This window comes from Lampetra planeri, chromosome 26 (assembly GCF_965212315.1).
Source record: "Lampetra planeri chromosome 26, kcLamPlan1.2.h2, whole genome shotgun sequence".
In the NCBI taxonomy this organism is placed as follows: Eukaryota; Metazoa; Chordata; class Hyperoartia; order Petromyzontiformes; family Petromyzontidae; genus Lampetra; species Lampetra planeri.
Genome location: NC_136132.1, coordinates 5,569,433 through 5,586,610, shown reverse-complemented (window position 1 = coordinate 5,586,610; position 17,178 = coordinate 5,569,433). Strand labels below are relative to the sequence as shown.

Sequence of the window (17,178 nt, the reverse complement as noted above, 5' to 3'; positions counted from 1 at the left end):
TCACTACAAAGGCAGAACCCTCACGTCACGCGATCTCCGTAACGCTGTTGAGGCATCGAAGTAAAAAGGACGTCGTGATGAACAAGGGATTGTAACCTTTAAATGAAATAAGTCTGTGTCACCGCGGCCTTACAAATTGCACACGAATTGATGCAATGAATATCAAGTCGCGGTCTGCTTTTCGCTTGCAAGTTTCAGATTTACTGCAATACACCCGTCCTTGGACGGGCAAAAGGCTCGTTTATTATAAGAGTGTACCTTTGGTCGCCACTGTTAATTGTCCGCACAATTAATTGGAAAATGAATCACAGCTAATAGTTGCAAGGCGACACGAGGTGCGTTCCTGCTGCTATACCCCCCCGCCCCCTCAGTGCTGGATTTCTGAGTTTTGGGTGTAAACGTTTGAAACCTACAAACCCTAAAGGTGCCCGAGTCTGGCACGCTGTGACTGTTAATGCCTTCATACACATTCGTGTCTATGATGTAAACGTCAACAATGAAACGGTAACAATATCTCCCATTAGCATCAGCTACATAACAAAGGCTCAGTCCTTTGTTATGTAGACTAGCCGTAGTTTCAAGCCGCACCAACCTTACCATAATAATAAAAAGGGGGCCTGTCCTGGCCCATCCCCCCCTCAACCAGTATATATACGGGGTAGTATATCTTGGAATTTCTCATTTACTTGAAACAGCAAGCGTGCTGTGACGGTTCCACCTGAAGACGGAAGCTTGTGTTGCCTCCGAAACGTCGTGATTTTTGTTTTATTTTTTATTTTACTTTTATTATTTTTTTTTACCTACGTGACTTTACCGAAAAAACCTAAGAATATGAGTCCTCGTGGAAAGCCAACGGAGGCAGTCAATCAAAAGTGCGTGTCCAGATCCCTCCCTTTAGTAAATATTGCGAATGTCCTCTCGTACCCCAGGTATCCCTTGCAAAAGAAACAGCCCATTGTATGTTCAGTGGCCCTCAAATGCTTCTGTTTAGAGTGAATGCAATCTGTGCCTTAAATGAAAGTTTAACCGTACAAGTGATAAGAAAATCTGACGCTGTAATTTTATCAATGGTGGTAGGGTTATTGGTGGACTTTGTGGTAGGCAAAGGTAGGCCCAGTGAAATAAACACTTTAGTTTATCTACGGTGGTATTAAACCGTGATAATTAGTCAATAAATAAATAATTCGCCATCCTGCTGGTCGGTGCGGGTTTGTTTAATGGGGCCCGGCACAGGACCCGTACAGATATTATTCGCACGTGACATCCTTGACTGGGAATCAAACTCAGGTGGCCGTGTTGATTGTGCAGTGCACCAACCACTGCGCCACCGGCTTCCATTGAAAGAAAATAATGTTATCACGTTGGAAATTAAATAATTGGCTTTATCTGTTATCACAATTGAGTCCAAAGTACACTTTTCATTTTCGCGTGGGAGATGCTGTGCAAGTCACACACAGTCGCAGCATTCACTCGGGATGGTGACATTGTTTTACAGGGCAGTACTTGCATAAGCCACTTCTATACCAGCCTGGCACGTCACTCCACGTCGCACACATGTGGTCAGCTCTCGCTCCACACATATGTTCAACTCTTACTCCACACATATGGTCAACTTTCACTCCACACATGGGGTCAACTCCGTTTTCTGCGGTTGGATTATCCAGATTGAAATATGTGCTTGGGAAAAAATGTATAAAATCTCTATGCACGCCGGTATAATTATTAGCAGCTCCTGTCTTGTTAAGGGCCAGTGACCACAAACGGCCATAGCTGAAACGATGACTTTACGGAGTTTTAAAAACGAGACGGGACACCCCTGGTGTCGTCTGTACTCCCATTCTGTGTGAAAATAAAAATAACGATATATACGTTTCGGCCTAATTTACATGTGTTTTGCATGATTCGAGTTGCGTTATCTGGACCACCCCTTCATCCCACCCCCTCCACTTTCACCAGATAACTGAGAGATGCCTGTAGTTGGTGGCTGTGTGGATTGATATCGCCAATACGCTGGATTGTTGTGAGCGACTTGTGCCAGTCAGTGGTTGATAATTAAAACTGTTTTGTTCAACAACCGCACACTAACCACACGGTTATCTGCTGCAAAGAAGCAAATCAAGTGTGGGTTTAACCTCTGCAATAACAAGATCACAAATGCGACGTTTGGTTTTATTCGCTAGTTTTTATTTTATTTCAACGTATTACTTGATTTCACTTGCGTGGGTTTAATTTAATTCGGCAGCAATGCGTATAACGTACAATTTAATATGTGACATATAGGCTGGAGCAATGGTGTGTATATTATGTATGCAAGTGTGTGTATTATATTTAGTACTGCAGCAGTGTGAGAACTTAAACCGATGTCGTCTCCGGGAAAGGTCACAGAACGGAGTGACTTGTTTCTTTTAAAGCAACGACTGTACAAGGTTTTCCTAATTCACACCACCACGACCCTGTGTTTATTTAACAGATATACTGTACGTGTAAGTCAAACAAATTATTTAACGCACCATCCAAAAATTTCTGAGCAGTGGAGAGATTACCTTTTCAGAGTCCGAATATTCATTTACGCTGGAGGAATCCGATTAGCTATGAAGCTATTTTTCACAGGTGTCCAGTAGTGGCAATCATATGAGAATAAGTGCATTGATGTTAGGTTGGTTGTACTGAAAAATTAAGAAATACTGTGCCCGTGTGTGCAATAGTGTCATAAAAAAGAAAGACCCCGTGTAGCCTGTAAGAATGTTGGGGCAAGTGCAGTTAGTGAGTACCTATGAAGGCCCAGAACGGCACACGAGGGATTGGGTGGCCAACACCACGCCCGGGCGGCTTTGTCTCCCCAGTGGCGATGATTACACACTGCACCAGATACTCATTTGAGGCTGAGTCGACCGAGGGGAGGCCCACGATCAGTTCAGATAATCGTCACTGGTCTTGGCCGTGAGCGGGAATCAAACTTGGGCAACCGGGTTCGTCGCGTAGAGCGCTAACCGCTACACGACCGCTCCCCTCAAAGCACACACACAGGCACATGCACACACAAAGACAAAGATCCCCCGTATAGCCTTAACAGACTGTAGGGGCAAGTGCTGTTAGCGAGCACCTATGAAGGCCGCGACGGTACACGAACGAGGGGGTGGGAGGCCAGCACCACGCCCGACCGCCTTTGTCTCCCCAGTGGCGATGTTTACACACCGCACCAGGTACTCATTTAAGGCTGAGTCGACCTAGGGGAGGCCCAGGACCGGTTCAAATAATCGTCACTGGTGTTAGCCGTGAGCGGGAATCGAACCCGGGTCGCCAGGTTCATAGCGCAGCGCACTAACCACTACACACACACAGGCACATGCGCACACACACACAGGGTGAACCAGCCTCTTTAGCTTCCGTCATCTCACCGTACGATCCGTCTCGCAATCGCCTCAAGTGCACTCCTCCTTGTCTCACACAAGGCATGGCGAACGTCGCTTCTCTGGTGCAACTCCGGCCACCTGGAATTCACTCCCTCAGACTAATACCCATGAACTCGCAGAGACTCGCACAGAGACCCAGAGACTCACACAGAGACCCAGAGACTCACACAGAGACCCAGAGACTCACACAGAGACCCAGAGACTCACACAGAGACCCAGAGACTCACACAGAGACCCAGACACTCACACGGGGATGTGTAGACTCGCATCGAGACGCATTGACTCGCACAGAAACCCCTACAGATTCACACGGAGACCCAGAGACTTAGGTCAATGGCCATGAGTTTATACGTCCACAAGGACGAACAAATAAGACTTTGTGCATCTCAGAATGGTGACTCAAATGCAACTTTCGATCACGTCATACAATCAATAGGCTAGACTGCATGCATCTCTTGTTTACCAGTTTTAATGTATACGTGTGTATTTGTGTGTCATTCCTTGGGCAGCCCGAGTTACCCATTGCACGTTGTATTGCTGTTCTCCCATTCAAAGCAGCAAACCACTGCAATCTGCATTTTGAGATTGAAATGCACGCAGCCATTTTATCACCTTAAATTGCCTTGCCTAATCTTCAACCTTGTCTGGTGGTTGCACATTCACTCGTGGCAGGCTATCTATCCAATTGACTGCGACAGTATATCAGTAGGTGAATTGCATCAATAAAAGCACACGGGAACTTGCATTTAACAATCATTACTATCGTGAGTAAAACACTAAGGTGGGGTGTGATGGCGAAGGCCTTGGTAAAGTGGACAGAAAAAGGAACAGGGGATAAAGAGTGAATCAAGATGGGCAAGACAGTGTTGTAAACATAGCAGGGAGGATGGTATTAGCAGTATTACAGCAAAGCCCAACATTACAGAGAGTGGCGTAGCTTCATCGTCGAGGTCACCAACACTCAGGAACGATAAGAGACGGAGAGATTATTAGTATTAATGCAGCTCGGTGCTCTAACATGGACCTCGTAATGGCATGAACCTTGCTCGTTGTTCAGTGTGAGCGAGCCTTTACCCCTGGGTCCCCCGCCGTTTTTTGCCATCCACGGTGGGCTGGCCAGCGTTTCCCCCGCCTTCGAGAAAGCCGCTTTTTCGCAGGGGGAGATATTTTGCGGTGAGCGAGACGCCTTGCGAGTCGAGCGGAAATCGCAGATTGTGCCGGAGCTCGCGGCCCGCTGCCGAGTAACGACGCCGGTGGCTACGGCGGCGGTGGCGGGCGGGCGGACCGTGCCCCCGGAGGTCCCGTGGCTTCGTGCACGATGGATGGAGAGAATCCATGTGGCTGTGTTTGATAACCCCCACCCCTCCCCCGTGCGATCGCGGATTGAGCTGCCGGGCCGGACGCAAGGCCCGGCCAGACCGCTCAAGCGTCCGTGTGAAATTTAATGGAGTGCGTGCGTGTGTGCGCTCGCACTCGCACACACGTACCCATGTGTGTGTGTTTGTAACCTTTTTGTGTATTTGTGGAGTGGTCGCACAGAGGTTTGCGCTCTGAACTGTGAACCCCAGCCGCCCGGGTTAAATTTCCAGGCATGGCTAACATCGGCAACAGTGTAGCATCAGAACATATTATGTGTCTCCCCACGGCCAACTCGGCCTTAAACGAGTAACTGTTGTGGTTTATAACCACCGCTCGAGGTACTGGGCCGGATGCATTGCTGGCAAAACCTCTCCCTCGTACAATGTTGCCCTAAATAGGTGCTCGCTAATGACACTGTTCCGCTAGTCTATACGGCTGCCTTTGTCTATTTGTATGTGTGTTTACGCACTTATTTTGCGTGTTATGATAATATACGATGGAGAGTTGGGTATGGTGGCGCATGGCCGTGTGATCCAGCACTGAAAGCAAGGTTTGGTTGATCAAACAGATTTGTGAAGACGATTGCTTGTGTTACGATCGAAACGTCGTGATATTTTTTATTTTTCTATCTATGTGGCTTTACCGAAAGACCCATAGAATATGTCTCCCAAACCCGTTGGGCTGTGATGTGGCCAGGAGACAGCAGAACATCCAGTGGGGTTTTTAACCCATCTGTGCAAACTTATCAATATTATCCTATTATATGAATGCGTTTTCTCCCAAGTTCTCCAATTTACTCCCATATGCAATGCAAGGACTCATCAAATAGGAATGGCTCAGACAATCTTGAGACTCAATAAAGCTTTTCTTGATAAATAAACGACCCTGCAAAAAATTTAAGATTTTATTTTATATTTCCTTCCCTTTCCCAAGCAAGACTCACCGAGTCCCAAGACTTTTTTCTGGAGGGTCACGTTCATTGTTTGCCCGATTGCCTTTCGAGTAATTTTGGATGTGGGAGGAAGTGGGACTTTTGAGCCAAAGCCCATGGGTGCAAGGTGATAACACTCGCACACCACACATGTGGCTTAAGGGTAGCAACCTTCTTACCAAACTGCCTTCTGCAAGCACGTTGCTGCCACGCAGATGCGGGCGTAATGCACGCATGAGCCGGATAAGGTCTCCACATGAGCCACCAATTCGAATTCCGGTATCCAGAAGAGGGGGTTGTATGCAGGCTGAAACATATCTTGGCATAATTGTGTTTTATATCCGTGCATTTAAAGGATTGCAGCTAGAAGGGGTTAATGTGCGAGCGAGCCAAGTCGGGCCGACGCCTCCAAGTAACAGCAGACCTCTCCCTCTCCACGCCTGCGCCCGCAGTTTCAAGCAACACGCACTCACGTGTAAAGGCACTTGGCCTTTGTGCATTGTGCAAAAAAGCATCGGCCTTTCCTGAAGAAGTGCATTGTGGTCCTCTTGTCGTCGGTCGCCGACAACATATGGTTAAGCGAATGTGACCGATTGACAGGCAGCAGTGACGCAGTGTTGGACAAGTGTGGACCGGTTTTGTCTTTGTTAGGACTCATCAGTACTACACAGTCACCGACGCTCACTGCTGGAAAGTCTGCTTCTGGGAACCGTGAATTTGGAGTAACCGTGGCGCCAATTGGCTTGGCAAATGCCAACACCAACAACCTAATATGTAAATAGGGAAAAAACCCCATGCCTGCACTCGCTCATGAAATGGATGACGGGCGTTAATTACACACAAATGTTAGTTACCGCGTCCGGCTTGCTGGGCTTGCAGGGATAGATTGAGGGGGCAGCAACTGAGGCTAATCCGCTCCAGTATATTGGTGTCGAAAGACGTCTGTCCGCTTCAATGAGCCTTGAATGGTTGGGTATCTCCGTTGGTGGTCCTGAGCCAATGGTTAAAAATCCTGGTCCATGTCACTCAGAGGAGTCTCTGTGACGTGGAACAGTTTCTCAAAATGACACACGTCTTCCAGAACGACACAGTGATCATCAACGTGTATACATTGACTTGCTGTGCAATCATTTAAGATATATTAATTCGCATCCAAACAATGCATCAAGTACACACACGAACAAAGGGATGCGTTATATGTTCATGCTCAGTACTTGTAGTCGTACACGCATGTGCATGTACTTACCTATGACTGAATCGCCCCGATCCTTCCTGATCTTGTCGGATTTTTTAAGTAAGTAACTTTGGAGGAAGACTCCCTGGGAATACCAGATGCTGCAGACTTTGGCTTTCAGATGGGACAGGAGTTTGCAGTACAGCAATGGATTTCTGACTCCGTCTACTTGAAGCTTTGAGTGTTATCCCCTAATATTTGTTGGGTTTTCTCCTACATACCAAACACTCATACGTGAAACTTTCCGGCGTAGGCGGCCCTCTTGAGAACGAGCCTTCAGCCCTGCGTAAAACTCTTCCCGGTAAATAAATAGTATCAAATTATTATACACGCAATCGTCATCGAATCAAATCGGGACATTAACTAATTTGCATGCGTACATAAGCTTTGCGTAAACTCAATACAGCACAAATATGCGTTGAGTGCTTTGTATAATCAAACAAGTGAGCACACTCCCCCCACGACGGGAGCATTTAAGTATAAAAGTTGCGGCTGCCGATGTTCAATAACAGAGCTCAGCCCTTCCCAGATATCTGAAACTAAACTCTAACTAAAATGTTTTTATTTTACCAGGTAAGGGGCCCCACTGAGTTCTATAGCTTTTTTATAGAAACGACCTGGCTACAAATGATAGCTCAACGAAGTGGCTTATCACGTTGAAATTTATAGCAGCAGCCAAATACTCCAAACGCACGTTTCTAAATGTGGAGGGATTTCGTTTTTTCCCCAAAGAAAAATCCACACGACCACAGGGAGAATGTGCAAACTCCAAATATTCAGGCGTCAGGTTCGTGATCGAACCCACCAACTCCCGTACATCAGGCGAGGTCGTTAACATCTCGCCACCGCGGCGCCCTTGCAATCTGTTTCCAATGAAAGCATCGGCGGGGAAGAGTGTACGACGAAGGCTGCGGGCAATGGTGGCCTGGCACACTCCATGATGAAAGGACGCTTAAAAACTGACGCGTGGCCGCTGCCAAGGAGCTGTGTCGCCTGAGTTTTAATTTCCGTCTGCTGGGCGGCGGCGCTCACCCTCCCTCTCGTCCGCCCGCCCGCTCGTCTGCCCGCCCTCACGACCAAACTCTCGCCCTTCCTTGCCTTCTCTCTTGCAGTTGTTGCTGCTGCAGCACGAGCGGACAGATTGGGCCCTCTAAAAGCAGTGGCCATGGCGAAAAAGCGCAGGCTTAATTTCTGTTGGTGAACACGCCGGCAGCAGCTCGTTCACTGGCAGCGTTGTTTTAGCTCCTGGAATCCGTTTTGGACCCCGATATCCTGACGGTCACGTGGGGGGGGGGGGAGCAGCCTTGCGGCTAAACGGTTGCTTTGACGTCAGCCTCCTCGTTCGGTGGCGGCTACCGCCTCTCTGTCTGCTTCTGCCTTCAGTCCCACACAAACACTGACCCCCCTCCCCCCACAGCCATCCTCCGCCACCCACCGCCCTTCCTCACCCAAGCCCGCCTCTCTACGGTTCTTCTGCCAACCTGGGCCCATAAAGGGCAGTCTGCTGGCAAACTTTGATTTCGACTTGGCACAACTTAAGGGAGTTCAGAAATGTCTTTCCTCGGAAAGAGGCTTAGTTATTACAAGAGATTGGCTGTTCTTGATTTTTTTCATCTTTATATATTTTTTCCTCTCTCTTTTATTCTCCTTGGGGGGATTTACAGTAAAGAATTCTTTAATTCCTTAAGTGGCGTCCGCCCGCTAGTGTAAGTACTCTTCTATACGGCTACGTTTCTCGTTTTTTTGTTGCGTTCCGAAGCGGTACTGCGAGTAGAGTTGGTGGCACAATGACCGCCCATGGAAAAATCAGGACAGTTGAGAGAAAAAAAAACACTTAATAATATTCTCTTGAAATTTCAGTTAGAGGTAGAACTTTTATTTAAAAGGTACTCGTGTAAAATGGAGAAACAAAATGCAAACTGCGCCAAGCAGATTTTTTCGCCTCAAGTGAACCTTTCCAAGTTCCGAGCAATTTAACCTTCTGTCTGACGTGACAAATGCCCACAATGCTCCATTAACCCCCAAACTCTCTGAATTACCGTAATTGCTATGAAAATAAATGAACGAACTTCCATGTCGCGGCAAGGTTAGTGAACCAAGCACCGATTGCTGACTTGGGCCTAAATCAATTTGGTAGGAAAATTACTCATTCAGGTTTCTAAGTGAGAAAGTGATAGATAAAAGGAAAACTCAACCATCTCTTAACATGCTCGTCACATATTCGTTATTATTGACATGATTTGAACTAATGAACCCGAAGAGTGCTTGCTTTGGCGAACATCTTGCCAGGGTGCAATGATGTATTGATTGATCGATTAATAAGGATTTTTTAGTTCAAGATACGTGCGTCAAATTGCGTGCCTATGAATACTCTTTTTTGTCAGCATCTCTTGTATATGAAGAGTTCACATGACCCTGGTAGCAATGAGCAGCCGCTAAATTTAACACGGTGTTAAAAAAAGTTACTAGTCCTTGAATCAAATTGCGGCCATGAATTGTGACATTTCATTGGATTGCCCGTTGCATGATCCATGTGTTGGCTCTGCAGGTTTTGGAAGGGAAAGCTTTTCTGCCACGCACGATGGAAACATGCTGCCTCCTGCAATCGCTGCCCTCTTTCCCTTCCCGGTGTTTTGGCGTTTCCTGATAGCATTCCCACCTCCCGTTTCTGTGCAGGTTCACCTGAAGGCGCCTATGATCCTGAACGGTGTGTGCGTGATCTGGAGGGGCTGGGTGGACCTGCAGAGGCTGGACGGCATGGCCTGCTTGGAGTTTGACGAGGAAAGGGCACGGGTAAGGGCTCAACCTTCTGACCTCGGGTTACGAGAATGAAAACAAAATCGCGGTCGATTGATTACATTGGTCAAAGAATGAAATAACTCAATTGTGTCCCTTATTTGATTACGCGGGGAGCTTGCGAAGCCGTTGGGGGCATTTATTCTTTTTGTAAAAACTTGCCTATGTTGGCTAAAAAGAAGCGTGTGGAAGGGAGAGGGAGAAAGCGAAAGAGGCCGTGGAGTTTGCATAGCCTGCCAGCGAGCTTGCCCGCCTGCACACCCCCAGGTGCATTGAACAAAACTCGTCTTTTTCCGACGGGCGTTGGTATCGATTTTGAAGTTCCTCCTGTTCATACCCGCCTGGGCAGCCCGCGGCTAAATTACCGCAGCCGTCCGTCACAGGCCGGGCTAGCGGCTCGCTGATGGCACAGTAATTGCATTAGGAGTTGCAGGGGTGGCGGGGTTTACGGAGTGGGGGGAGAGAGAGGAAGCAGGGAGGGACCCGGCAGCTGAGCACATCGGACACGACAACTGGGCCGCGTGGCGTCGAGTCGGCGCCGGTCCGATGCTCGTAGGGGGGGCGGCACCCCTTCTCCCGGCTCATTCCCCCAGACCCGATGACTCGCTTCATCTGGCGTGTCCCAAGTCCCCTCCAAGAACGATTTATGTGAATCAAAGATAATGAAAGCGTTTCGAGGTAGTGGGAAATGAATTAATGAATAAATATGAATTTGTTTACGCGGAATGGCCTAGTTTTTTGTAAAGCAAAACTCGTCGGTTTAAAAGCGGTCTGCTTTGGATTTTTTGTCATAAAAAAAAAATGTAGTTATGGGAGAGAACTTGAGTACCTGGACAAAACATGTACATACGAGGGGTTAACAGACATCCGTGCATTGCCACCGTCACACGCCGTGAAACTGAGGTGGCATTTTGTTGTGTGCGTGCTTTTGTTGGCTGTTTACCGAAGTGTGCAGCAAGTTGTTTGCTTGTTACCGATTAATCAACACGTGGGTCGTGAGGCTGAACAACAAAAAACAGCGGCACACTTTCGCAGAAATTAGATGGCCAACTCGCAATCTCTGTGGCGCACTTTTGGACTATGTGGCCACGGCGGCTTGAAGAGAGTTTGATAAAAAAAAATCTTTAGTCGTTTTCCGTTGAAAATAAAAATGTATTTTTTTTTGCGTGTGGACGAGCAAAAAAATAATTTTAAAAACCCCGATGCAATGCGGCTTTCGGAGTAATCGCTCACCTCATGACTCGGGTTCATGGAAGCATTTGAATGCAGAAATAAGTTTTGTTTGAAATAAATGAACCATTTCAGAAACATGGTACTTAAGGTCATGATGGAGAAAAACTAACTCCGTATACAAGTGCGATTGGGCGGGTCTTCCTGTGGAATTATTTGCTTTCTATCTTTCCATGAAGACACACACACACGGTTTATATATCTTGGCTCTAAAGGGCACTTGAATTGATGGATGTTGCAATAAAAAAAAGACACAACGTACTGTATCTTGACTTGGGGCTCTTTGTAGTTGTCAACAAAATAACACCCACCTTGCATGGCGACTCTATAATTAAATGGTAAGAGGCATACACATTGCTCAAGAGTGTATCTAAAATTGTGAGAACCCGTACGAGATGACAGCTCAATTTTTTCCCCAGTTGAGACCTCGAGAAAAAGATAAACGTAAGGCTCTTTCGTCCATCCATTGCCGGATGAGGGCCTCCTGACACCGTGTGGGTTGTAGGGGTCAATCGACCATACTTCACCACGCCGGTCAGCGCGGGTTGGTGAAGGCAGACAGCATAGACACGGGAGCATAGAAGTACAGTGCAGCAATTGATATTATTTCACGGCATTCTGATGGTCCACCTTCACCCCCTCCCCCCACCCGGCCATGTGGCCCCGTAGCCTATAGCACCTGTTACGCATGGTGGTTGCTCATCCAAGCGCTATCCTTGCTCAAACCTGCTTAGATTTGAAAGATGACAAGGCTGCGTGCATTCTGGGTGATGTGGTCATGGTTCTCTGGTGGGAAATATGTATCAAAAATAGCATGAAATTCAGCACATTCATCATATCTAAAATGTTTACTTACAAAATGCAGTGTAAGGTGAGTTCTAAACAAAAATATAAATCAACAGCCCTTTGTCAGTCCACTGCTGGATGAAGGCCTCCCCCCCGCCACCGCATCGGCCATGTTTGACCATATTTCACCATATTTCACCACGCTGCTTGGTGTGGGTTGGGGAAGTGGGGGTGCCCCTGACTGTGTCACATGTCACTCACAACTGATATTAGCCATGGCCAGGAATCAAACTCTCATTTCCAGGTACGTAGTACAGTGCCCGTATCCTTGCACCGCCATCCAAACCAAAATATGTTGATATTCATTGAATTTTCCGATGGCCAAACCACCCGAAATGTGCCCGATCGCATCAGATCTCGGAAGCGAAGCAGATTTGAGCCCGGATAGTGCTTCGAAGTGCAACTACCACGTGTAAAAGGCAGGTGTTGTAGGCTTCCGTGGGGCTACGTTGTAAGCAGATGGCAGTGAAGCAAAATCAATCGTTTGAGTATTCTCCAGTGTCTGTCCTCCTACCCCTTCTTCACCAACCCACACTGCCCAGCGTGAAGTGTGGTCAAAAAACTTCTATAACCCGCACGGCATGGGGAGACCCTCATCCAGCATTGGATTGACAAAAGGGCTTTACGTATACATGAATGGAATGTTATTAAACACCTGTGAAAGAAGTTCAACATACACACACACACGAAGTTACTTCATTCGCCACCTGTATCAGTATAACATAGCATAATACCTGCAGCTATTCTACGTTCTTTCTTACTTCTCCTCCTCCAACCCGGACACCCTTGTGAAAATCCCAGAAAATGGCCCTGTGTGGCACGATCTCCAACGCTGGGCCAGGGGGCCCGGCCCTGCCGAGCCTTTGCGAAGCCCCACAGAGGGGTAATGGATCCCCTCATCTATAATTCAGAGGGCACCCTCGGAGAACGGCTCTCTCCTAAAGTCACATTGAGAGCCGGTCGCCATGTCCTTTCTTGTCCTGAGGCCCAAATGGGAGGACTGGAAACACACCGAGGCAGTGTTTTTTTTTTAGTGCTGGGGAAATTATTCTGAAACTGCAATTGTGCAGTGGAAAAGCCATTTATATTTTATTTATTTATTATTATTATTGTTAAACATGGCAAACATATGCAGTGGAAATCCTGACCCACTGGCTGATGCACCCGCATATGCACGTAGGGCGTGCGTGTACGTGGAAACGTGCGTCCGTGTACCCAGCGATCGTAAGAACGAGACTTATTTTCGGTTGAGTTCTACTTGGCATATTTGGCCATTTTTATTTCGGGAGAGTTGCTTTTTTGTGTGAGGATGACCAGAGAAAGTCGATGCATGCAGAGGAATATGATACATTAGTAGATATTGCCATAATAGCTATACTGCCGCATTTATGCACAATATTGCCCAAGGTAGGAGTTTTACATCAAATATATGCTACTCGCGAGCGGGATGAAAGTTTACGTTTAGCTTGTCAAATAAATTACTTTAGGATGCATTGCATTTTTAAGGTGAAATTACTAACTGTCCTCATACAGTTCTGATCAGAACACTACTGTACACAAAATGCATTGGACATGGCAGACGATGCCGGTCGTAAGATACAATTCCGTTGTGGAAAAGGGTAACTTATATTATTTGAACACATTTTGATGAAACTAAGCTGGGGATTTCCTCCAATGTTTTTTTTATTGAAACCCAGAAACGCGCAAAGAGATTGGAAAAACTCTCTAGTTAATAACGGTAGCCATGTGTGGCTTTCGATGAGAATAATTTTCTTAACCTTTGCCTATGGCTGGCAGCTTCTCTTTCCGACAAACACATGCCCACTGTCTCTGCTGAGCATCTGGAGACGCGGTCGCAGTTACACCCCACGTAAATCCAAATGTCAACGTGTTGCCTAAATGTGGCGCTGTTTAACAAACGCGTAGAGCAACGAAACGATTTTCGAAGTTTAACACCGCAGCGGTGGCGGGGATAGGTAGACGTCGACGTTGGAGCTATAATTGCAAGCAGCCCAGAATGTGATTCCCTTTAGGCAAACATTCGCGACCGCGATTACATTTTTTTGTGCGAGCCGGCTGCCGACGCAGCGTTCCCGCGCGGCTGCTCGTTAAGCCAGCGGGGATCGGTTACGGGCCCCCATTGATTTGCGATCGTCTCCCGGAGGCCCCCCCCCCACCCCGATCGGACGGACGCGGGGTCGCGTTTTGAGTGAGCGGGATTTTTCTTTGGGTGACGTTTCTGCCTATTTCAGCACCGCCCAAAAATAATTGCGCGCCGCCGTCTTGGGTCGCCAGCTTCGTCGCACGTCGCGAGCGTGCCGGAGTAAAAAAAGAAAAAATTCGAGTCGAAAAATAAAACAAGAACAAAAATCGCAGTTTGCACCACGTTCACGGTTATCTCTTGTGAACGATTTCATTCAACAAATCGATTGGCGCAACGTTGAACCGTCCTTAATGAATAGGGCGCGGTTAGATGCTTTTCCGTTTGGAGAAACGGACCGGCAGCCCACAGCGTCACGGTAAAGGTGCGCTCGCCCGCCCGCTCGATCGCTCCCCCACTCGCTCCCCTTCTCTCTCGCGACGGTTGACATTGCGATGAGCAAACAAGAAGTACGTGCGTGCCTGCGTGTCCATGTTTGACAGCGCCAAGTCGCTGTGCCGCAGGCAAAGGCGTCAGTCCTGCCGTCGGTGCCAACAAAATGCATTTGGCGCGCACACGTGCTCACGCACGCACACAAAAGACAAAGACAAAGATCCCCCGTTTAGCCTTAACAGACTGTTGGGGCAATTGCTGTTAGCGAGTCGCACCTATGAAGACCAGAACGGCACACGAGGGGGTGGGTGGCCAGCACTACGCCCCGGCCGCCTTTGTCTCTCCAGTGGCGATGTTTACACACCGCTGCACTACATGCACACACGCACAAAAAAATCCCCCATATAGCCTTAACAACTTGTAGGGGCAAGTGCTGTTAGCAAGCACCTATGATGGCTGGAACGATACACGAGGGGGTGGGTGGCCAGCACCACACCCGACCGCCTTTGTCTCCCCAGTGGCGATGTTTACACACCTCACCAGGTACTCATTTGAGACCAAGTCAACCTAGGGGAGGCCCGGGACTGGTTCAGATAATCGTCACTGTTGGTGTTGGCCGTGAGCGGGAATCGAACTTGGGTCGCCGGGTTCATAGCGCAGCGTAGTGCTAACCGCTACACCACCGCTCCCCACGCACGCACACAAGCACAACCCCACCGAAGATCACTTTACAGTGGGAGGGGCCCAGTGTGCAGACCGGTAGAATTAAAAGGCATTTGTGCAAATCTGTGCAGCTCTTTGCGTGCCGAACGGACGTGAGCCGAATTGATCTGTGGCGTTCGTTTCAAAAGGATTCTGCTGCTTTTAAAATTGGAGGTGTTTGTAAATGGACAATTTAATTACCGTGGGATGTGTTGAAGTGGATTTAAAAAAAGAGTTTAGTGGTTATGCTCGGCTGGACGTTAAATGTGAATGAAAGCGAAACTTTGCAAATGTGCAAAGAACACGTAATCTATTTTGATATTTAAGTCCCAGGTTGCTCGATCAAGATGATCCTGCAGTTGGAATGTTTATCATGTTACACTTCAAGGAGTGTTTTTGCACGTGATAGGTATAACCACCTCAAGGGTCAGAACAAGACAGATTCACAATTCCATTTGCTCTGCTTCCAGCCTCTCGCCCCACAGGTCAGCAGGTTCGTGAGATCGACAAATCCACATTGTCCAACCAACCGTCGCGGCCTAAGCGATGGCTTATACTGCACTGTTGGTCTACTCGACCGTGCCCAGCAGGAAGCAGAAGGGTTCATCCTGCTATGGATATCATTGTTAACGTTATCAATGTTCTACTGCGTAGGTGTTTGCGCTTGGACTGTGTAGCCCTCCGATGTGTTGTCGTGTTGTGGCGCTTCCTGATCGGTATGGTGTCTGACGTTTCGCTCCGCGTGTTGGGAGGTTCTTCAACTGTTGAGCGAGCTTGCCTTAAGGAGCTTCAAACTTACGGAGCGAAACGTCGGACGTCGTGCCGGACAACCACACGGTCCAAACCGGAAATACAGGAGAGCTGTTACGAAGTTAAATATCTCACAAATGCGGCCGATGCAATGTCCCCCTTCAATGTTCTAAGTGTTCAAATTCTGCTCGCTATCCTGTTCAGCCTTTTGTGAAGAGTCGCATTGATTAAAGCTTAGTAGAGTATAAACTTTGCTGCAATGCATTAGCATATGAGCCCTGTTAATAATTGATGAAGCGTTGGCAATTGACACCAGTGAGTGAAGGGTGTAATTGTAGCAGGGAATCTGTGTAGCTGCAATTACTGCCCCCATCAAGAATCCAATGCAATTGACAAAGTTTCATCCCTGGTAGGAATTGATGCTGCTTGACACGTAGCTTCATAAGAGGGGGCGGCGGTGCAGGGGGAAGTGCTGATGCAATGGTTATCAAATTGTGCTATCAATCCTGTGACCTGAGTTTGATTCCTGGCCATGGCTAACATCAGTGGTGAGTGATATGGTATCGCCTTGCCCAGCCCACACTTACTAGCATGGCAGAGTACGGCCAAATAACGCCCCACGACCTGCAAGGGACGTGGGGATACCTTCATGCAGCAGTGATTCGACAAATGTATTTGCATTACAATAATTTTCACTATTATCATATATAATAGCACATTTCAACATGCCGCACAGTATTCGCTCACTCAAGTAGAGAGAGAGAGTGACTCAGAAACACGAGGAACCACCGAAAAGCGGGAAGGCATCATCCACGTAATGAGCCGGCACCAACAATTGCCCAAGCTCTGTGTTCCTTTATATATAGTCACGTGTTATCGGCCAATTAATGAGCATTACATGTGGGAGGAGACCGGAGCATCCGGAGAAAATCCACGTGTGCGAGGGGGAAACACTGTATCCCGTAGAGATAGAACAAGCGGATTCCACATTTTTGCTGGACTGCTTTCTCCTGGCAAACCCCGGGGTATGGTACATCGATGCTCATGAGTAGGAAGTTCCCGCAACATTTGCGCTGTAATCCACCAACCCTCTCATTCGTGCACCACCACCGTCCGGCTATAATATGAACTTAATGACATGGGTTGCATGCTGGCCATTTTTGCAACTGTACGTATGTTATTATGCCATAACAAGTTCCCATTGTATTGTGAGTTTTTGCCTCTGATGGAGTGGGCTGGCTACATTTTGATGAATCGACTCTGTGTTATTATCATCCTAATGGGACCTACAAGTAAACATGATACGGGAAAAAAACAACCACACGCTTTCAATGAAGAGCAAATTACGTCATAAATAAAAGAGATGCGTTAAATTATTTAGTTT

The 17,178-nt window shown here is 47.6% G+C and overlaps 1 protein-coding gene across 3 annotated transcripts in view; it reads left to right on the top strand.

Annotated features, from left to right (window-relative positions):
• Positions 1–17,178, top strand: part of LOC144727623 (core-binding factor subunit beta-like) — a 74,716-nt gene that overhangs the window by 39,210 nt on the left and 18,328 nt on the right. For all 3 annotated transcript variants that reach the window (XM_078606577.1, XM_078606575.1, XM_078606578.1), the window contains exon 4: positions 9,614–9,730. In XM_078606577.1, coding sequence (XP_078462703.1) covers positions 9,614–9,730 — 117 coding nt within the window. The remainder of the gene's footprint in view (positions 1–9,613; positions 9,731–17,178) is intronic.